The sequence below is a fragment of the Trichechus manatus genome, unplaced genomic scaffold (assembly GCF_000243295.1).
Source record: "Trichechus manatus latirostris isolate Lorelei unplaced genomic scaffold, TriManLat1.0 scaffold00041, whole genome shotgun sequence".
NCBI lineage: Eukaryota > Metazoa > Chordata > Mammalia > Sirenia > Trichechidae > Trichechus > Trichechus manatus.
The window spans coordinates 15128608-15151635 of NW_004443977.1; the positions used below are offsets into that span (position 1 = coordinate 15128608).

The 23028-nt window shown below is 38.0% G+C and overlaps 1 protein-coding gene across 2 annotated transcripts in view; it reads right to left on the minus strand.

The window, feature by feature from the left end:
- WDFY1 (WD repeat and FYVE domain containing 1) overlaps positions 1 to 23028 on the minus strand; it is a 50481-nt gene that overhangs the window by 9996 nt on the left and 17457 nt on the right. The window contains exons 2-8 of one of the 2 annotated variants that reach the window (XM_004376368.2): positions 20298 to 20365; positions 15327 to 15400; positions 11703 to 11757; positions 8564 to 8714; positions 6803 to 6915; positions 4583 to 4709; positions 1398 to 1503 (exon numbers count right to left, since the gene is read on the minus strand). In XM_004376368.2, coding sequence (XP_004376425.1) covers positions 1398 to 1503; positions 4583 to 4709; positions 6803 to 6915; positions 8564 to 8714; positions 11703 to 11757; positions 15327 to 15400; positions 20298 to 20365 — 694 coding nt within the window. The other variant, XM_023731349.1, reaches the window with a different exon arrangement.

Genomic DNA, 23028 nt, shown 5'->3' on the forward strand with positions numbered 1-23028 from the left:
TATTTCTGAAGTTAAACTAGAAGTCATTAGTATCCCACTGGCACTCTAAAATCTTCCCTGGCATCATATCTTTTTTTTTGTTTGTTTTTGTTGTGGTTGAGAATATACACAGTCAAACATACACCAATTCAACAGCTTCTACGTGTACAATATAGTGACACTGATCACATTCTTCGAGTTGTGCAACTATTCTCACCCTCCTTTTCTGAGTTGTTCCTCCTCCATTAACATAAACTCACTGCCCCTTAAGGTTCCTATCAAATCTTTCAAGTGGTTGTTGTCAATTTGATTCCATATACATAGATCTTGAAATAGCACGATGCTCAAGGCAGACATTCTTTACTAGTTATTGTTTGGTTTTAAGAAGACTTCAGGGGATATTTTTGGATTAAGTGGCATCCCATCCTTTGCTATCTACATCACAGGTTGTAGATGCTATTAGAGAAGACAGATAATAGGAGTGAGGATGTACATCCTGTCTGGAAATCATGACAACAGCTATAAAAAGCCTTAAGAATGTATACATTCTTGGACACAGAGGTCTATTTTCAGAAACTTGTCTGAAATAAACAACTGAACAATTGTACAAGGTCAAGAATGTTCACTGCAGCACTATTTAAAATAGAAAAAAAACGTGAGAGAGAAATTGTTTAGACAATTAGTGTCTATCTAAAAAGAACCAGAATAGACCTTACATACTCATTGCCATCAAGTCAATTCCAACTCCTAGTGACCTTACAGGACAGAGTGGAACTGCCTCATAGGGTATCCACAGAGTGGCTGGTGGATTTGAAATGCCGACCTTAGACCTTAGAAGTCATCTTATTCAACTATTTTACTTTATGGGAGAAGAAATGGAAGACTCAGAGAAATTAAAGCACTTATTTAACCAATATCTCACAACTAGTTAGTGGCACAACCAAGGTTAAAACGCAGGTCTGAAAAGAGCACTACGTGAATATCAGTCAGGTGGCTTTTTAATATACCACTGTTGATGTGGACTCAGTGGAGCAGAATTCAATGGAAAATAAGAGCAGAGAAATAGAGAGATGCGCTATGAACTACAGATAGCTTTGTGGAGGGCCTCCATGCCACCCTGCCTCCCACTTTCCTTGGTATAAAGGAACGCTTTCCCAAGTGTCCTTTCAGTGTGTTTCTTACCCACCTAAACATTCCTTCTGACTGTGTGCATTACTTGTCATGGGTGGACACTCTCTCACATGAGGAGAGGATGCAGTGCAAATGGCATGCAGGACATAGCCAGACAATAACCAATAAGCAGAACAGTAAGAGGCTGGACTGTCTACGCCTAGGTCGGCATCTATAGGGTGGAAAACTGAGAAGCCAGATTCGCTCGGCCTTGCCCTGCTCAGCCTTGCCCTGCTCTTTCCTCTTACCTCTTCTCTGTTAACATCCATGTTCCACACAGCAATGCCACCATCCGAGGAGCAAGAAACAAGCTGCCTCGTGAGCTGAAGGTAGCACAGTGACTGCACCCTGTCACTGCAAACAAAACAGACGACAGTCAGTTTTCTAAACGTGGGAAAAAACAAACGGTTTTTCTTTCAGCTCAAATCTCTCCCCCCATTAGAATCTGCAAATGGCGTTGTATCACTGACTCTATTTGCTGTGGTCATATAGATTCCAGTAGAAACCACATGGCGTTCTGTAAGTCATTATATAGAATAATCGTTTCTATAAAACAAACACTACTATTTTGAAATCAGTTGTTAAGAACTGCAGGCCAGAGATGAGATGAGGACTACAGTTTTCTGGACAAATCATCATAATTTCTTTTTAAAGGGCTCAAGACTCACACACAGAGATAAGATGAAGAAATCTGCCCCTTTCTGCCTGCTTGCCAGACTGCTTCTCTGGATGCCCGAGGAAACCATCTCCTGGCATGTGGACTTTTGTGTAGTATCTTTCCTTGGCTAGTTTCCAAATTAATTCTGTTTACAGTAAACAACTACAGCTCAACCAACAAGAAGGCAATGTAAAGAGTGTTCCTGGAGCAACAGTCAAGACTTGAGTATTACAGTTTCGTAGCTCGGTGACTTTGACTGCTCCAAACCATAAAATAATCCTTCCTAATGAAATACATTAGTTCGGCATCCAGTTCAAGAATGGTTTATATTCTTGTATCACATTACGCACAACTGTCCAAGGTCAAAATCTTCACCTACAGTCTCTAACCCACATCTGCCTTAAGGAGATATTTCAATGGGGGGGTGGGGGGACTTCTCGAGAAAGGTGGGAAGCGCTCTTTAGGCTAAGAAGGTTTTGTTACCAAACACCAGATACTCAAGACTAGAAAAAGTAGTTAAAAAGTGTACTGAGCCCTATCAAATTGCTATCTTAAAAGATGGGGTTTGAAAAAATTAGTTAAAAGGACAGGGATTCAACTCCTGTTTCAGTTATGACATCTGGGAAATCATTTTCTTATACATTGTTATTATTTAAAAAAAAAAAACCCTCAATACCTTCTTAAAACAAGGTGTTTTAATAAGAGTATAAGAGTAATAACAATAATAACAACAATGGGCACTCACTGAGGGCTGACTATATGCCAGAAACTGTTCTAAGCTCCTTACGTAGATGAACTTAGCTAATCCTCACAGCAGCTCTGAGAGGTGGATCCTATTCACCCTCATTTCGTAGATGAGAAAACAGAGGCCAAGAGAGGTTAAGAAACATGCCACAAGCCATGCGGCTCAGGAAAGCCGAGATTTGAACCAAGACAGTCAGGTCTCAACCACGCGCATACTGATTCAAACAGTAATAAAGAAAACGTATCCAAGGTCAATATAGCTCCTTTATTCTTATCAGATCACTCTATTCATGTACTACTGCAGTGAAAAAGAAGCTTCCCTTCAAAAAGAAGTATCTCGTTTGAGACGAGTCAAGCTAGCTGAAAGAACTGCTTAATAAGCATAGAAAAAAGGAAATGGCTGCTACCTATTTTTCTTGGTATGAATTATTTCCCTCAGTAACTGAAGTTAATTCAGTGGTTGAACTAGTTTACAACACTCTTGTGTGGTAATTACTATTTAAGGGCACTACAGTTTGAATTCATAATAAACTAACACAAAGCATTATAATGAACCAGGAAAAAAAAAAAAAAAAGAACTCCAGAAAGATCACCAAAAAAACTCATTGCCGTGGAGTTGATTCTGACTCAGAGTGACCCTATAGGACAGAGAAAAACTGCCCCATAGAGTTGTTAGGCTGTAATCTTTACAGAAACAGACAGCCACATCTTTCTCTAGTGGAGAGGCTGGTGGGTTTGCACTGCAGACCTCTCGATTAGCAGCCCAGGGCTTAACCACTGCACCACCAGGGTTCCTTTCAGAAAGATCACAGGCAAGAGTAAAAAGAGCAAGTTCCCCGAATAAAGGGACAGACCTCCACAGGCCCCTTCCTATTTGCACACCTAACTTGTTACAGAAAACAGCCATGACGGCTAATAACACACGTTTTGTGGAGTAGGCTTTCCTTCTCAGAAAGCTAAAAATATCATAAAATCCTGACTTTCTCTTGCCTTGCAGATACAATTTTCGGTGGTATATTTGCAGCATTTTGTACATGTTAACTTTAAGTCTGTACTTTTCTGTCACATGCAAACACAGAGCCAACTGATTTATATCCAATACTACACTTTAGTTGAGGCCTAGTAGCAGATAAACATGGTCTTTCAATATGAACACTACTCAGTTAGCAGAACCCATTCTGCCCTTAGCAGCCCAGAAAATCCAAAGAGTAACCAATAGAGACGGAGATTTAGTATTTTGGGCACACCCAGTGATTTTCAGGAATTTAATGTGACTACTATGGAGCACCTACTAAGTGTCAGGTGATGTGCTAGACATGAGGATGTAGGAGGACAAAAGATGGACACGGCCCCCCACCCCGACCTTGATACGTTAGTCTCAACTGCCTTGATTTTAGGTGCTATAGGAGTCTTACCAACAGTGTCAACATTTTTATTTTTTAATTTGCCACTCACTTTTATAAAAAAGCAAAATGCAATTAAAAAAAAAATAAAAAAACTACTACACAGATAAAAAGCTAACTGTGTCAAAACTGAACTGCTGGCTGACCCACAGCACCACCAGAAAATAGATCAAAATGTTCAAAAGTTCAAAATCGGGATATAAAAGGTGATTTGCACTGTCCATGTATATAGTATAAAGGAGATTATGTCAACACCAAAGACCACCTTTATATGGAAGAGATTATCTCCTCAGAAATAAAAAGGAATTTGAAAAGCAGTGTCTCTGGGTATGAGTTTGGATGTTTAGCCATGCTGATAAAAAATGCTTAAAACGAAGTTAAGGTACATAATCCCAAAATGTCTTTGAAGGGGATAACTAGTACATATACTAGGAGTCTGAACAATAATAATCGTCTTTGATCTTCATAATTTAAGCATACGGCACTGATACCTGTTTTTATAATAATATATGCAAGTTCTCCAATTCTACTCTTTGAGAGAGATTCATTTGTATCTCTACAGTATCAGAACACTAACGTTTTCCTGTCTCCCCCCAAGCTCAGATCCACCTCCCTCCCAGTCACGCACTGATGGCCCTGAAGCAAGAGTGTCCGGCCTTTCCTTCCTCCGATGTCCCACATGATGATGCTGTTGTCGGACGCTCCTGAGAAGAGTAACCGCTGAACGGGGTCCCACCAGAGGCAGGCAATACTACCTAGGAGTGTCAGAGAGAGAAGGAGATTAAGTATAACTACACTGCGGTGTGTTGTCGAATTGACTCTGACTCATAGTGACCCTGTAGGACAGAGTAGGACTGCCCCATAGTGATTCCTAGGCTGAAACCTTTAAGGCAGCAGATAGCCAGATCTTTTCTCTCATGGAGCAGCTGGTGGGTTCAAACCACTGAGCTTTCAGTTTGCAGCCAAGCACTTAACCATTGCACTACCAGGACATTAGGACATACAAATTTGATAGCTGAAGACTGAATCAGGACTACTTGAGTCTTTAAGTAAAAATGTATCTTCACTGTACAAAGGGTCATTCAACACTTTATCAGGAGATACAGAGAAGACACAGCACATCTATTATCCAAAGTGGTAAGATTGGGATTTTCTGTTGTACATCAAACTACTTTGAATATAAAGATTTTAAAACAGATTTTTCCTTGTTCTATACACATACACACATATATATATATATATATAATAGTAGCAATATATGACAGGTTAGTTCAGAAAAAACTTTTAGAAAAAAATAGCTAGTAACATTTAATGAGGAAAGCCAACCAGTAAAGCTTACTGTGGTCATCTAATATAAGATAAAAATCTAGATTATTCCAGGTCTCTGGGACTTTCCAGGCAGTTTACCCCAAGATGTCTGTTTTTTTAAAGAATTAAACTAAGTGCCTCAGAAAAAAAGGTCTGTAGGTGTACCACACAATTACATCAGAAAACTTAGGTAAAAAAATCCAAACCTTACATTTCACACTCTATATTGGCTAACTTATCAAATTTGATACCCTTGGGGAAATCTGTCTTTCTACAGATTTCTCTTTCAATAGATCTCTTCATTGTTCCACTGACTGCTGCTTGCCTAGAAAAAAAATTAATCAACTTAATGAAACTGAATGAGTCACACAAGCTAACAATATTTTTGGTGGGTATATAGAAAAGTGATGTAGACATAATCAGAAGCAAAAAACAAACTAGTTTCTCACATATACTTTCCAAAAACAAAACTGAAAAAAGAAGTATTCTGAAAGCTGGTTACAGGAATCAGTTTTGCATGCAACTTGACCCTGTTTCATCCTGTGTCCCATACTACACTTCAGCTAGAGGCTTAGCAGCAGACAAACATGGTCTTTCAATATGAATACTACTCAGTTACCAGAACCCATTCTGCCCTTAGCAACCCGGAGAATACTTACAAGCCCAGAGAGTCATAAGAATATTAGTCATAAACGGAAAACTGGTTTCTTCAGGGGTTGTGCTTTCCGGCCTAAATCTATTCTAACTGAAGTTACTATTCTCCTTTTTTCCTTTTCCCCTACAAAGTCCCTGATCTGATACAGTCTATTTCACCTCAACAGATTAGCTAGAAAGCACAGAGTACATTTAACTTGTTAAACCTAGAAACTGACTATTGTCCTAAATAGGTCCATCACTACTTGTTTCAACAAATCACCAAGTCTTCAGTCGAAGCCAGATGGCCTCAAAGCTTCTAATTTGTGACTCAAAGCAGAATTTGATCCTGGGCTGTATATAAAAATTGTGTTATAGCTTAGCAGCCAATGAGATGTCTTTATTATACATCTGTACTTGATGAATTACCCAATGCAACTAATGAAATTTCAAAGACCTGCCACAGAGCCTTATCAACTCACTGCACTGTAGGAATAATGAAATTCTACTCAGTAGTTCTTTTCCCTCAGTCCCCGCTCAGGGTATGTTTCCCAAATAGAGGCTCAACCATCCCTACATTTCCTCTAATGGTACTGATCTAACAAGTCTTGTTAACTGACATGGAAACTAACAAATGAAAAAATAATAATAATAGTTCCTCCAAAAGTCTTGGCATTTACAAGGAATTTTATAAAGGTCTTCTAAAAACAGTAATTTAATTAAAAAGCAAACAAGATAACACAACACCCTACTTTCTACTCTTTGAGATCCTAAATCCCGTATCTGGTCAATCAAATTTAAATCTGATGGGTCATAAGGAGCTGATCATTCATGAAACCAGAGTTAAGAAGTGAAGTTGGATACCCAGATTAGGTGGAGAAAACCTCCAAGTGATTATACAGCCTACCTTCATGTCCTTTGAGGGTTGTAATAACTGAACAGGTGTTCTGTTCAAGCTTCAGCAGGGTGATCTGTCCAGAATAATCCCCAACAAAGGCATACTGAGTATCAAAATCATATCTGAGGAGAAGCAGTCAAGGATATATACTACAAAATCCTTCTATAAAAGTTATCAGCTTTAATCAAAGTTATAAAACAGAAACGGTATATTTTAAAGAGAATAAGCACAAACCTGAAATTATAACAAGAAAGGAAATACCCAACTGAAGATCATGCAACATGTAAAGATTGAAGAAAAAAATTAAAACAGATGGAATTTCTGGGAAAGTTAATATTCATTCATTCAACAAGAATTCACTGAGTACCTGTATTATATCAAGCAAGATCGATCCTAGAAACTGGCAATGAAAAAGATTAATAAGAGCTGGTAGAGAAAACAGACATGAAAACAAATTGTTACAATAAAGTTATAATAAAGTGTGAAAAAGTAAGATTATTCAATAGTGAACACAGAAAGAAGGAACTGGAACAAAATGGCTATTTATGAAATCTGGAAATCATGTGAAACGGAAAGCAAATACAGGACGTGACTAAGTCTTTCTTTTGGGATAGATGATTAAACTTTAAATGAGAAGGATGATTTAAACGGTTGAGGGTAGTTTAGACAGTTATTTGGAGTAATAGTAAATTTAAACTTTAAAAATATATTAACTATTGGTAACAACTCATTACTTTCTCACTCAATTTGTAGCCACAAAAATTTGTGGAAAATCAGTAGTTTCTATGTTATACAATAACTACTTTTATCTTCAAAACAGGCCAAAAGGAGCCCCTCAGGCTAAGTCATGACTATCTGATTTTGTGCCATTTTCTTTAAAAACACATGAGGAGCGAAATATATAGCAGGAACGCTTGGTTTCAGGATATATCTGAGTATTTTTCCCTTGCTGGATCCTAAAGTTTTAAAGGTCTACTTTAAATATCCCATGCCGTTCATTCATTCGTGGCAAACATTTTTTTAATGCAAAGAAAGAACTGTACTCTGCCAGACATTCAACTCTGAGAGAGAACTAACCCGGAGTATTTGCATGTTGTCAACAGAGTCTTGATCTTGCCATCACTAGGATGCATAGCACTCACAGCTACACACCAGCAAGGTGAGCTCTATTAGAAACAAATTTCATATCATACTATGAAATTTTTAAGGCACTAACTTTTAACATTTTGGGGGATCCTGAGGCACCTTTGAGAATACTGTAAGGGTTATATACCCCCTCCAAACAAAAGCATTAAACAAAACTTTGGCATAACAGTTCAAGGAGTATAAACTATTAAGATTTCCTTGTGGCCCATTTATGCATGCCAGGGCCACAACCCCTTATGATATGGTATATCTTCTTACAGGTTCTGCAAATAACCAATTACTAGAAGATCAATTTATTTATATAACCAAAAGCCTTTCAATTTGAAATGCAAAGAAATGAGGGGAAGGTTTTCCTGAGACTTGGGTTTTCCAAGATTTTGTATTAAAAACCCATAGCATTTCCCCAGAGAGAGCAGCAATTCATTTAATTCTTATTTTTCAATAAACCAATTTTATATCAAAGAACAGAAGATACAGAAATTCTTGGATTTCATACGAAACAGGTAGGAATCATCCAATCTTTGGATCTCAAGCAATAATTTACGATAGATTCAAAACTCAATACTGAGAAAAGCGGTCGGGTACTGGGAAAGGAGGCAGCCCCGTGTTCTAGAGGGAGGATACTGTAAACACGAGGCCCAGGAGGTGAAGAAGTGCCTCCCGAGCATGCTCCCGCTCCGGGTGCACATCCAGCTGACACACTTGTCATGGCCGGTGCTGATCACCCACTCTGTGGCCACACTGAAGATGATGGCAGACACCCGGTTCTGATGAGCTGAAGGGACAGAAAGGGAAAGTCTGCACGCTTCAGGAGGCAATGTTATCTGCAGAAACAATTCTTCACGGTGAAGACGTGGGCTTAGCTTCTCAAGCCGGCCAGCCGTAGACTCTTGCTGCGAAGTCTAAACAATTCTACCACGGCAATCCCTGCACTCTGTGAACAGAGCCCAGGTGATCTGCCCACCCCAATGCACAGTCGTAGGCACTGGAGGCAATTAGAAGCTACAGATCATTGAAGAGTAATGTTCAAGAGAGACTGGAAAATTGACTTGTTTACTGTACTCAAGAGAACATGTTTACACATTTAATGTTTACAGAATATTTACTGTTCCAATAAAGTTTTGGAAATTTCTCTATTCCAAAATATGAGCTGAGAATGAGGAAGTGTTGTGTCTATTAGCTAAATTCTGAAATATTTGCATTTTTAGGTCGATTGAAAGCCACACCAGGGCAGTGGTCTGTGTTCTACTTCATCTGGGCTCCCACAGCACCTGGTACAGGACCTAGTATGTAGTAAGTGTTTAATAACTGCCCAGTCGGATTTATGAAGTCAGAGGCTAGACAGAGAAACCACTGAGACTGCTCTCAGCTACACAGGCTGCTTCAGAAGGGCTGAGAGAATATTTTCCCAAAGCCCTTTGTGAGTATCAGCTTCACCACTGCTGAGGTTACCCTGAACCGGTAAATGCTTGCAAAAGATTCTGAAACTGAAAGGGCACACTAATCGCTATTAATCTGAAACGAGAGTAAGCCAAGTCTCAAATAACAACAACCATCTGCTGAGACCTGAGGCAGTGAGAATGCTGGTGGGTTTTCTGCTCTGCTGGTATTTCCAGCTTGCACAAATACAAGGTACCCATTTTCAGATAAGAAAACTGAGCAGCCAACAGGTTAATTATATGCCCAAAGTCTAACAAGAGATAAATTAATTGGGTCTGCCTGACTCTACACAAACACTTTTTCTACTAACCTACAGTGGTTGGACTCAGGCCAGTGAGAAAGTTTACACTAGTTTGTAGTAAAAATGCTTAATAGTCAACTACCCTATCTTGGGAAAAACTGTTCTATTTCTAAGATTATATGCCTTCTGCTGTTTTGTTTTAAAAGTCCTTTCTTTTATGAAATCAAGTAAAATAAGTAATGTTTGTTTTGCTCCATTTTTATTTTTTAAACTCTCTCAGTTGGCAAAATAAAAAAGTTGGCAATTTCTGTATTGGTTCCCCTGATATGTTTTTTAAAATGTTAGTAGTTAATGAAATGCAAAGGGTGGAAACCACGGCAAAAACTATCTATGCTGCCTAATAGCTTATAAAGAACTTTGAAAACCAAAATACAGATAAAAGTATCATTAGATGTGTAAATAGGAAATAATTTAATAAGGAATTTAATCACAGATGAAATGATTTTTTTAAGGAATCTGCTTTTTGATAAAAATCTATCAGGCATTTAAGAAAGGTCTCCAATTTCCTAGGTATATACTCCAAAAGGGCTTAAGCATTCTTATTTTAAAGATAAATATGCAAACGGTAGCTAAGAATTCAAAGTTGTTGTTTTTGTTGTAGTTTTAATTTTTTAAAGGCAGCTCAAAGACTAGTTATGCTTGTACATAATTTAACAATGCGAGATGGGAAAGTGTCATAGTTCACCTTCACAAAACAGTTTACACGACCAAAATACTCCAAGTTAAAAAGTATCATAATTGTATCGCTCTTATCCTATTTTAAATTTAGAACAGGTAAGCAGATAACTAGGGAAAGGCAATTTGGCATTCTTATTAAAGGTCTCTAATCAGCTCCCTATATCATATAATTAGGCCAAATGTCACAAAAATACACTTAAAACATCTAGACTAATTTTTGCTGTTATCTACAAACACGAGATATACAATTTTAGGAAGGCAGGGTGAATAAAATAAGACCAGTTGTTATTCCTCCAGGCAAATTTCATGTGAGTCAGCTAACTGGCCAGACACAGTCCACAACTTAATCAAACTGCTTTGGTTTTGCAACTCCAATCTAAACTTATCATTAGAAGCTTGCTTTTGTTAAGTTTAAAAATATCAAAATCTACAAGGCAAAGAAAAAACTGGATAAAATATAGTTAACAGACATGTTCTAAAGTATTGATAGTCTTATAATGGGAGGCTCTTACAAATCCGTCAGAAAAACACTGTTAACTCCCTGGGAATATGCGCAAAATCATGAACAGACATTCATAAAAAAAAGACAAATGATCAACGCTAAACAAGGCTTAAATAAATTAAAATAGAGAACTATTTTTTTTTCATCTATCAAACTGGCAAAAAAAAAATTATAAGGCAACAATGTTGTGAAGACTTAATGAGCAGGAACTCAGCTATCAGTCATGAGATTGCAAAAAAATTTGGAAAATAGCTCAAGAGCATCAAAAACTTTATAACATTTGACCTAATTACTTTCAGGAAATTTGTTTTAAGGAAGTAATCAGTTACAGACTTAGAGTCTGAGTAAAGTCAAGGAGATAAACACATACACATATACTACAGTGTGCACTATCAAAAATGGAAGCAGTACCCAAAAAAAAAACCATTGCCTTCAAGTCGATTCCGACTCATACTGACCCTATACGGCAGTGTAGAACTGCCCCATAGGGTTTCCCAGGAGTGGCCGGTGGATTTGAACTGCCGACCTTTTGGTTAGCAGCCAAGCTCTTCATTACTGTGCCACTGGGGCTCCAGAAGCAGTACACAGGCCCAATAATAAAAGAATGGTTAAGTTAAATCTTAAACATGCATACAATAGAATATTATACAAAACTTTAAATGTTAATGAGCAATAAAAGAATGGTAGATAATTCTAAAGAGCTAACGACCTCTCACAAGACTGGACAAACAAAACTAAAAAGCTAATGTGAAAACCTAATTTTGATCATAAGAGATGGTGTTCCAGTTTTGTGTGTGTGTATCTATATGTTTATGTGTGGGGAGTGTATCTATTTTAATTACCTGGGTAGGTCTTGATAAAGTTCATCTTATTGAAATCTTCAGAAACATGAAATTCCTGAAAGTAAAGATATACAATTAGAAAATAGTTACGGTTTAAAAAGTAAAAGGATTTTAACTTTTGAAGCACAGTAAAATCCAAAAACAGTTATCACAAGACTTGGGATATAAGATTAGCTATAAAAATGATATGAATTGCCTCCTTCATCAGACCTGTACGCGAGTTATCATTTTTTTTGGAGACCAGATTGAATAAAGAAAGTGCTGCGGACCAGTGTGACATTTTCAGCCAGCTCTTCCTTCACGAGTGAGCGCTGTGTATGTTCTCTCCCTCCAACTACAAGGGAGGTTTTTGTTTGTTTGTTTAATTTTGCTCCCTTGGCTACACTAAGAATTCCTCAAGATGATACATGCAAAATTTAATCAATGCAATACACCATATTAACTGAATAAATGAAAAAAGAAACATGATCATTTCAATAGATGCAGCAAATCATTTGACAAAATCCAATACCCTTTCATGATAGAAACACTCAACAAAAATCAAAGGGATAAGAAGGGAATTTTCTCAACTTGAGAAAGGACATCTACAGAAAACTCACAGCTAACATCATACTTCATGGTAAAAGACTGAAAGCTTTCTTCAAAGATCAGGAATAACAAGGCAAGAAAATAAAAGGCATCCAGATTGGAAAGGAAGAAGACCAACTTTATTTGCAAATGACATGATCTTGTATATAGAAAATTCTGAAGACTACACACATACACACACAGCTCAAAAAATAGAACTGATAAACAAGTTCAACAAGGTTGCAAGATACAAGATCAATATACAAAAATCAGTTATATTTATATACACTTGCAGTGAACAATCCCAAAATGAAATTAAGGTATCAATTCCATTTATAATAGCATCAAAAAGAGTAAAACACTTAGGAAAAAATGTAACAAAAGTAGTGCAAGACTTGTACACTGAAAATTACAAAACATTGTTGAAAAGAAATTAAAGACGTAGATAAATGGAAAGATACCCTGTGTTCATGGACTGGAAGACTTAATATTGTTAAGACGGCAATACAAGTAGCCCCTGACTTACAACACATTCGAGTTAATGACAAACTACACTTAAAATTGTCTGTTTTTGTGCTTTTTTTTGGTACATCTTATCGTTAGTAATATGTACTATATACAATGTTGCAGCGCATAATTTGCTAATGTTATCATCTTCAGATGTTCACTCACAGATGTTCAATGTTATGATTTACTGTTTAAAACACTGCCGTATAGCAGGCTATGGCCTAATCTACAATGAAGTCTGTGTTGGTGTCAGGAGTCATAATGGATAGGAAGTTGGGCAATATTCAACTCTTAGACATAGGACAATTGAACTGCGCATATACCGTTACAACTCCAACTTCATGGTTATGACACTGACACCGATGTCATCGTAGACCAGGCCTATAGCGTGATCTTATTCACTGTTGCCTACCATAAGAAGCATCAGTAGTTAATTTGAAGCTGAGTTTTTCAAGTTTCTCACATTGTAACAACTGTACTGCTTATAGCCCCAACAATATGTCTAGCAAAAGAAATCACGTCACTATAAATTCTAATCTAAAAAAGAAGGTGAGGAAGGCTCTAGACATGGATATAAAGATAAAAATCCTTAAGGTTTATGATAATGGAAAGAAAGTCAGCAAAATAGCACATGTGGAAGGACTGACTATCTCGTTCGACCATTTCAACAATCATTAAGAATAAGAATGGGATTTTGGAGGCAGTTAAAGGAGTGACTGGCATAAAATCGACAATTTTGAAAAAGAAGAGGAAGGGTCAATCCACGTGATGGAGAAACTGTTAATGATTTGGACAGAGGACCAAATGCAGAAGAGGACTCCTATGAGTTTACTAACAATTCAAACAAAAGCACGCAGGCTTTTTGAAAACCTGAAGGAACAGCAAGGAGAAGACTACCACAATTACTTTAATATCAGCAAGGGTTGGTTTCATTGCTTCAAAAGCAGATTTGGCTTACATATCGTGTATATAACTGGACAAGCAGGAAATGACGATGTCGAAGCTGCTGAAAAATTCAAGGATGGGCTGGACAAGACAATGCAAAACAAAGAATATCTACCAGAGCAGATTTTCAACATGGACGAAACGGGCTTGTTTTGGAAAAGGATGCCAGAACAGATCTGTATTTACAAAGAGGCAAAGTCGATGCCTACTTTCAAGGCATTTAAGGACAGAATCATGCTGCTGCTTGAAGGAAATGCTGCTGGATTTAAATTAAAACCTTTTCTTATTTACCATTCTGGAAACTCCCAAGCGTTCAAAAACACTGACAAAAATAAGCTGCCAGTCTACTACAGAAGTAACTCCAAGGCCTACATGACAGAACACTGCATCTCCTGGGAGGAAATTACAGAAAAATGCATGCAGGGGATATGGAAAAACTGACTGAGTTATGTGATCACGCTCCAAGCATTGGTTCAGGATAATATGATGGAAGAGATCTGCAGAAAAATCATCAATATGGCAACAGCGCTGAATTTAGAATTTGCTATCGCTGATGTGGAACAACTCATAGATCATAAGGAAGGAGAATTGACGGATCAGGACTTAATGGATTTTGAAAAGGAAAGAAATGTTGAAGAATAAAGAAATAATGAGGAAGAGGAAGAAGAGAAGTCAAAAAATTTTACAGTGAAAGCATTAGTTGAAGTTTTTTCTAAACTAAATCAGGGTCTTCAACTGCTTGAAAACATGGACCCAAATGCTGATCGCTTTGCTAAAACTGACAGGCAGCTTTGGGAAGCAATGAGATGTTACTGTGAAATATACGAAAAAAAAAGAAAAGAATCATACAGACAACTTTTACTAATTTTTTTAATTAGAAATGCTATCCCCATTCCCAGAGATAATCCAGACGATCCAGAACCTTCCACAAGCGGAGTTTTTACCACAACTGACAAAATGCCAACATCCTCCAACTCTTCTTCATCACTGGAGTAAATGTTTATAATTTGTAAATTTTTTTATATATGTATTAAAATATATCTGTAGGTTTATATGTAATGTTTCCAACCCCCAAAGACAAATAAAGATCAGATTTATAAAGATACTGATAATAAAAGGAAAAATAATGAAAACTAAAAAAAATAAAAAAAAAAAAATGAGGTACTCGGCTTACATCAGAACCGACTTATGATAGAGTCATTGGAACGGAACTCTGTTGTAAGTCAGGTTATCTGTACCCCCCAAATTGATCTAGAGACTCAATGCCATCCCTAATAAAATTCCCACTGTCTTTTTTAAAGAAATGGACAAGATAATCCTGACGCTCATATGGAAATGTATTGAAAGCTACACTCTGTGGGCTAGCCTGAGCACCAAACCATTGATCACAACAGCATTCTGACTCCATGGAAGTAGTTTACAATTAAACACTAATTGAAATTAATCCATTCTTAGGTCTAATATTAATTGCTGAATTAACCATTTTTTATGACAAACAATCAACACTAGAAGGTACTTGTTAAGTTTATTTAAACTGTCTAATATGGGTGAACATGGTAAAGTCAATATAAAGAATATAATGAATACATTCTGGAAGCTACCTACCATTATGGCTCCGTTATCCTGGCCCACAAATATCCGTCTACTATCATGATGGTAAGCCATAGTAGAGCAAGGAGCTGTCAAAAAGACAAAGACAACATTAAGAGCAAAGCTAAGCATTTTAAGTCTTTGTCCCAAGTATATTATAAAAAAGAGCTGTACAAATTAGGTTTAAAAAAGAACGTAAAAATGTGTGTGTGTATGTTGTAAATAATGGTATAAACTGAAAATGTTACTAAAGTTCTGTCTCTTGTTTTAGCTGAAACATCCTAATTTTGAAAACCTTAATTATTTTTATAATTTTGGATGAAGTTTCATCTGATTGAAACTCCTACCTTTAGCCTGGAAAAGTTTGGTGACTGGCACTTACAGTGGGAGATCTGCTCCTTACACACACGGCAGGTCATCCTGTTCCTGCCACTCTTCCCCATCTAAGGTAAAAGAGTAGCTGGAATCACCAGAAAGAGGGGTTCCCAGCATCAGGGTTCCCAATCCATGGCATATGTAAGCAAGAGGAGGGATAGGTAGAAAAGCCATTTTGGGATTACTTCTTTTCCCCAATGGTTAAAAATTGCTCCCTTTACGCTGACACACACAACCCAGTTTGCAGTAAGTAGAGTTGTGAGGTGTAGACAGGTTTCTTTGTCTAAAGCAGTGTATGGGATTAGGTTAGTGCCTGCCTCTTCTTGTGTACCTACCCCATTCCGTGTTCTACCTACAGTTCTTCCAGAAAACAAGGGCAAGAGAATGATTTCCAGAAAGGAGAAATGCTAAATTATCTCCTTCCAGTAAAAATCAGAATTAAAGTGTTTTAGAAAATGGAGCACTTGGAAAAAGAAGTGTTTAGGTGCATTTTAGCCTAAAGAATTTTAGTTGACCGTGGAAGAACAAGGAAATGCATGCCAGGAAAAAATACTCGAGTATACTTTGAAATAAAACTTCTAATAAAGTAACAGGAAACAAAACAACTATAAATGAAGTCACCATTTTTGAAAATAGCGCAATTTAAAGTTCTCTCTATAGTGGGCTGATATTCACCATCGAAAACAAGAAAGTAAACTACAATACTGGATTGTACCCAAAACACAGCTAGCAGCATGATCAGATGGTAGAGAGACTGCTTCAGCTGCAGTGGAAGGTAGGTACCCAGAGTAATCATCTCTACAGAGAACAATAAGAATTGACTATACGCCTGTACATCCTATCTACCACATTGATGTTTGAGATTATAAAGAACGATCATTTTTAAGTAAAACCACAAAAATACATAACTTCATATAATCCAAGTGCTCTTTGATAACCATGCATGCAAATTATCTTTGACAAATCAAATTATGGTTTGACGATTTCAAAGATTCACTGTCATCGTTTTTGCTTAGTCTTCAATTGGTACTATATTTTAATGCATTTGTTTGAAGATTCTTTCGCTAAAAGAATTCTTTTCAATTCTTTCACTTCTTTTAACCCCAATTCTATAACAAAAAATACATAAAAGTTCCCCTTTTGTTTAAAAATTGCAATGTGCTGAATAATTTTATGAGGCTACATTAAAAAAGAAGAAAAAAGCTTCCCTAGTTTATTGGTTCTGTATATAAAGATGTTCTGGCTTTTTTCCTAGAAGGGAAGCTTCTAGTGAAATAAGCAATATAAATTTTAAAAAAAAGAAGAAAGGTTTTGGATATTCATGTAGTTTTATAAACAAGCAAAAAACAAATTATCTTTCAAATCAGTGGCCTTTTAAAAAAGCATCAACGCAATCCAATATTGTATATTCAAGTTCTAGATCAGGCCACAGGCCATATCCAGTCAGCAACTTGCTTTGTAAATAAGTTTTGTAGAACACAGCGACTTCCTTTCATTATGTTTTGTCTATGGTTGCTTCCGTGGTACAATGGCAGAGGTAAGTAGTTGCCACAGAGATTGTATGGTCTGCAAAGCCTAAATATTTACCATCCGGCCCTCTGCAGAAAAAGTCTGGGCACCCACCCCATAACTGTAGGGGGTAGCATAGTTTGGTTGTCAGAGAATACCATCGACTGGAATTTCAACCACAAGCAACTGACTTAACCACTCATGCTTCAGTTTCCTCATCAGTAAAATGGTGAAAACATCATCTACCTCATACAGCTGGTGGGATTATTTCATAAAGTGATATGACCAAAAAAGCATGTGGCACATAGTAGATACTTACAGAAACTAAGAGTTGCCTTTTTTATCAAGATTCTAAAAGTTATTTTTGTCATATGAGATAATGTTTTGAAACATAATTGGCCTATGTGTAGCAATCTACTGAGTCTGGCTTACTGACCATGGTGTCAGGTCACTGGAACAAAGTTGACATTGGTGGTGACCACTAGGAAGTCCGAAGTTGGGTCATCTGCAGATAGTTCTAGAACCAATATGGCACTTTTCCTCTCGTTTTGTTTTTAATTTTGAAATACAACAGTCGCCCTAACAGATGAGCAGTTATTCCTCATAATTCACTCACTGTTTTCTTCTGGCGGTGCCTTGCAGTTTTATCAGCAGATGCAGCACCAGATGGAGGCCGTAAGGCAGCATCTGGAACCAACAGGCTGAACATGTATAGGTAAAACACGCAGGTGTCAGCCACCCACAGCAGAGGCACTGTGGCCGTGACCACCAGCCACTGCTTCCTAGACGCGAGCTATTTCAGGAGGGGAAAGTGAAGTCAAAGTTAGTGAGCCAGAGCCAGGTGCGCAAGATCTAAAAGCCAAGAGAGAAGAGCAGAGAGACCGAGAGAGAGCACATGCTTCAAGCGGTATTTTTTTCAATTGCTAGGGTTTTGGTGCCCTGGGAGAGTGGTTAATTACAAAGCTGTACTAAATACTTCTGAAAAATACAAGCCAAAGACTTACTACTGAGACTAAACATAGGACAAAATCTATCTCAGTCCCTCTCTCAGTCTCTCTCTACCTTTTTCTCTTCTGGTGCTGCAGAGTTAATACCTACTCTGAGCGACCTCATGTGACAGAGTAGAACTGCCCCATAGGGTTTTCTTGGCTGCAATTTTTATGGAAGCAGATTGTCAGGTCTTTCTCCAGTGGAACCACTGGGTGGGTTCGAACCACCAATGTTTTGGTTAGCAGCTGATCGTTTAACCATTGTGAAACCAGGGCTCCGTCTCTCTCTTCTAGTGAGCAAGAACTCCCAGGGTGAGGCCTCCAAGAGATTAAGCTATCGCCACAATATGAAGTGTGGAGGAAGCCAGGGGTGGAGGCGTACCAGCAATAGCATTAGCATTAACAAGATTTTCCACTCAGACAACAAAACACTCCCCAGCACTGGTGGGAGTTCCTCAGGCCGCTGCTATTTCCGGCCATCAGAGCTATCAGCACTGGCACACTGAAGAAGTCACCAGCCTAACGGAGTCATATTTTTCCCTCAGTTAGGTGAAGGGTGGATTCAGAGACCCAGAGTGTCCCACTGCCTCTGCCTTGTTCCAAACGTTCAGTAAATTTGTCAAATGGAGTCTACAGACACCTTTTCTAAGACGTTGGTCACTTCGTATTTCAGAGTGAAAAAGTAATGTTATCCATCCACAGTACACGCAGACGAGTAACGAGGGGATACAACTGCCTGGGACAATAAACTGTGATCAGGTTTTCAGGTAGTGCTTCTAACCTACTTTTTGTGAAGTTTTATAGTTCCTTTTGTAATAGTTACTTTTATATACTAATATTGCAAAAAAGCTTATTTCGTTCTCTTAAATGATTATTAAACAAAGGACAAAGCCATTGACTGGTCTGCCCAAGCTATCCATGGGAGGTAGAACAAATGACCCTTCTGGTAAATGATCAGCTCTTGTGACAATGATTTCTGGATCCAAGCACTGCACTGGGATATAAGTGCAAATGAGAAAACGCTAACTAATGATTTGGAATTTGCTGAGTAATTGGATGTTCTGTGTTTATAACAACCTCTATAGCCTCTGGAAAAACCCTTAAGAAAGCCATGAATGGTGTGTCTGAAATATCTGTCAAGAGGTCCTCTTTAGAAAACCTTACAATAGTCTGCAGTAACAAACCAGCAAGCCTTTTTTCTCTTGTGTATACACAAATCCTTCAGCAAGGAAAGTCCCTCATCAAGCTCCAAAACCACAAGGAAACTAGCAGCTGTGGAAGCTTCCCATACGGCAATTTGGGAGAGCAAGGTTCAACCTCAGCTTGGGTCTGGGTGAGATCCAGGCATCCTCTGCAGGGCTTAAGGAACCAAAGCTGAGGGTGGGTGTGGGCCCAGAGCACACGATGGGCTTTTCAATAAAGGCCAAAGAAAAGAAGTGGGAGACAAGGGTGGCGATGCTGTCTAGATATGCACAAAGGGCTAAAGATTAAATGTAATTTATGTCACATGGGCTATCATGAAACAGCCGGGGCTGTTTTAAAATCGCAATGCAGAAGCTTTATCGTGTAGATTTATTTTTAGAACACACTTGAGTACTGAGACAATTCTCTATTTAGATTCCGTTGCACCTTGGACCAAATCTCTCCACAGTACCCAGAAGTTTGTTAAAAGGTTGAGCAAGGTGATGTATGCCTAAGGCTGGTTTAAAGCTATGGGGGTACGCAGTGCTCTTTTAGTGTCAATTTCAGCTATTACTAAGTACAAAGTTACTTAATACTTAGTATATTACTATTAAGCTGGCCAAATAATTAATTCAAAAATATCAAATAAACGCAAAAGAAAACCAGGAGGGAAGAAAACAAGCTCTTTCTCCTCTTTTTTCTCCCCCCTCTTCAGCTTTGCTCAAGTCCACTTCAGTTAAGCCAGTATGCCCCAACTTCCTGTGCAAAGGAAAAGCAGTTTTCCTGCAGTTTACCACAGCCTGTGAGAGAATTTGGCAACTAAGAAACTCATTCTGAAATCAAGTAGCATTATTTCATCAGACACTTCGGAATTTAAATCAACAAAGACAACGAAGATATGTTTCTCAAGTAGAACAGTTCACCTACTTACAGGCCATTGTGTGGTAAATGCTGGGCCAGTACTGACCACTGTCTCTTTTCAGCCATACTCGGATGGTCCTGTGGAAAAAAGAAAAAGGGTGGTCTTTAGTAGTTTTATCTTCTTTTGTACTCCAGGAAAACTTACACTGTTTTTTCAATTTTCAGTACTACTTCCCAAGTGACCTTATAATCAGCTGGACAGTATCGTCAAAGATACCACATGAGCTAGACATTCTGTCTAAAAAAGCAATTGTGAGAGGAAACCCATTTGAAAACTGCCTGTCCCTCTCATAAAGTGTTGTTGGAATACAAATTAGTGCAGCTTTTCTGAATAGCAAATTAATAACATATATCAAATTAATTTATATATATACATAGATATATATCATATACTTAATAGATAATAGTCACTCAGTACTTCTTTTAGGGATATATAAGAACAAAATAAACAAAGATTTATATATAAGGAAGTTCATTATAAAGTTAAATACCAAAACCCTGTAAGTAATATAAATGTTTCAAGCTATGTTATGACCATATATGGTAAATTATGCAATTGCTGTAAGTTAGGATTTCAAATAATTTTTAATAACATAGAAAATGCTTATTATATAATGATATGTAAAGAAAAGTAAGATTAACTGCTTTTCTTAGCCATCTAAAATACTCCACTGATCTCACCCCATTTGGGGCAAGGGAGATGAAGAAAACCAAAGACACAAGGGAAAGATTAATCCAAGGGACAAAGGGACCACAAGTACTACAGCCTCCACCAGATTAAGTCCAGCACAACTAGATGGTACCTGGCTACCACCGACTGTTCTGACAGGGATCACAATAGAAGGTCCTGGACAGAGGTGGAGAAAAATGTAGAACAAAATTCCAACTCACAAAAAAAAAAAAAAAAAAAGACCAGACTTACTAGTCTGATACATACTGGAGAAACCCCGAGAGTATGGCACCCAGACACCCTTTCAGCTCAGTAATGAAGTCACTCCTGAGGCTCACCCTTCAGCCAAAGATTAGACAGGCCCATAAAACAAAATGAGACTAAATGGGCACACCAGCCCAGGGGCAAGGACAAGAAGGAAGGAGGGGTCAGGATAGCTGGTAATGGGGAACCCAAAGTCGAGAAGGAGAGAGTGTTGACATGTCGTGGGGTTGGCAACCAACGTCACAAAACAATATGTCTATTAACTTTTATGAGAAGCTATTTTGTTCTATAAACCTTCATCTAAAGTACAATTAAAAAAAAAAAAAAAAGATTAACAGCTTTTCTTGGTAAAAACAAATTGGGTGAACTTTCTGGCTTGACTGTCTGGGCCAAATGAGGAATGCAGTAGATATAAATGGAAAGAAAACACTTATTGAGAACCGGGAGTTAAAAAGAAGAGCAATGTTGATACAAAGCAGAGTCCACTCCATTTCTCATTCACCGATAATTCCTGCTCTTCATAACCCCAGGGAGGAAATCATTCCACACCATGTCTCCAGGCCTCTACTTTCATCAGGACACACACAGGGAGATGAGGATATCCTGCACATATGCAGGAAAATGACAAATGACTAAAATAGCCAAAGTTTAATGTTTTGCTTCATTACCTCTGAGAAACAATAAGGAACACTGTGATCCTCTCTCCTACACTCACAACGCCTTCTCTAAGCTCCACACCTCTTCCTCTTCTAATCTCCCAGGACACTCAATGCCTCTCCTGGTGCTCACTGTGGCCTGCTGTGTATAATCAAGGGTCAGCTCTGTCACAATTATTTCTGTATTTCTAACAATAGCAAAGATTCTGGCACAGGCCCAGTTACCACAATAACTGCCCTGCCAGGGAACACAACAGAGAGTCCCTGATGGAGCAGGAGAAAAGTGGGGTGCAGAACTCAAATTCCAGTCAAAAGACCAGATTTAATGGTTTGACTGAGACTGGAGGGACCCTGAAAGACATGGCCCCCAGACTCTCTGTTAGCTCAAAACTAAAACCATTCCTGAGGACAACTCTTTAGACAAAGATTAAACTGGACTATGGGACATAAAATGATACTTGTGAAGAGTGTGCTTCTTAGCTCAAGTAGATACATGAAACTAACTGGGCAGCTCTTGTCTGGAAGCGAGATGAGAAGGCAGACAGGGTCAGGAGCTGGTTGAAAGGACACGGCAAATCTGGGGTGGAAAGGAAGAGTGTGCTGTCAGACTATAGGGAGAGCAACTAGGGTCACAAAACAATGTATGTATAAATTTTTGTATGAGAGACTAACTTGAATTGTAAACTCTCACTTAAACCACAACAGTTAAAAAAAAAAAAGATTCTGGCACACAGTAGGTGCTGAATAAATGTTTACAACCTTAAACTAAAATACATTGAGACTATTATGTTAGTGGTGGGGGGCAATAACTTGGAAAAAGGACAGCAAGAACGATTGCACAGCATAAAGAATGTAATCAATGTCACTGAATTGTACATGTAGGAATTGTGCAAATTTGTGTGTGTTTTGCTGTGCACATTTTCATTAAAAAATTAGTTATAAAAATTTTAAAACAAAACATTCAAGAGGAGGCCAGTGACAAGGGCCAGAAGGCAGAAGGGGACAAGGAAGCTGGTGATAGGGAACCCAAGATTGAGTAAGGATACTGTTGATGTGTTGTGAGATTGTTAACCGTTGTCATAGGGCAACATTTGTAGTAACTGTTAAATGAGAAACTATTTTGTTCTGTAAGCCTTCATCTTAAGTGAGAA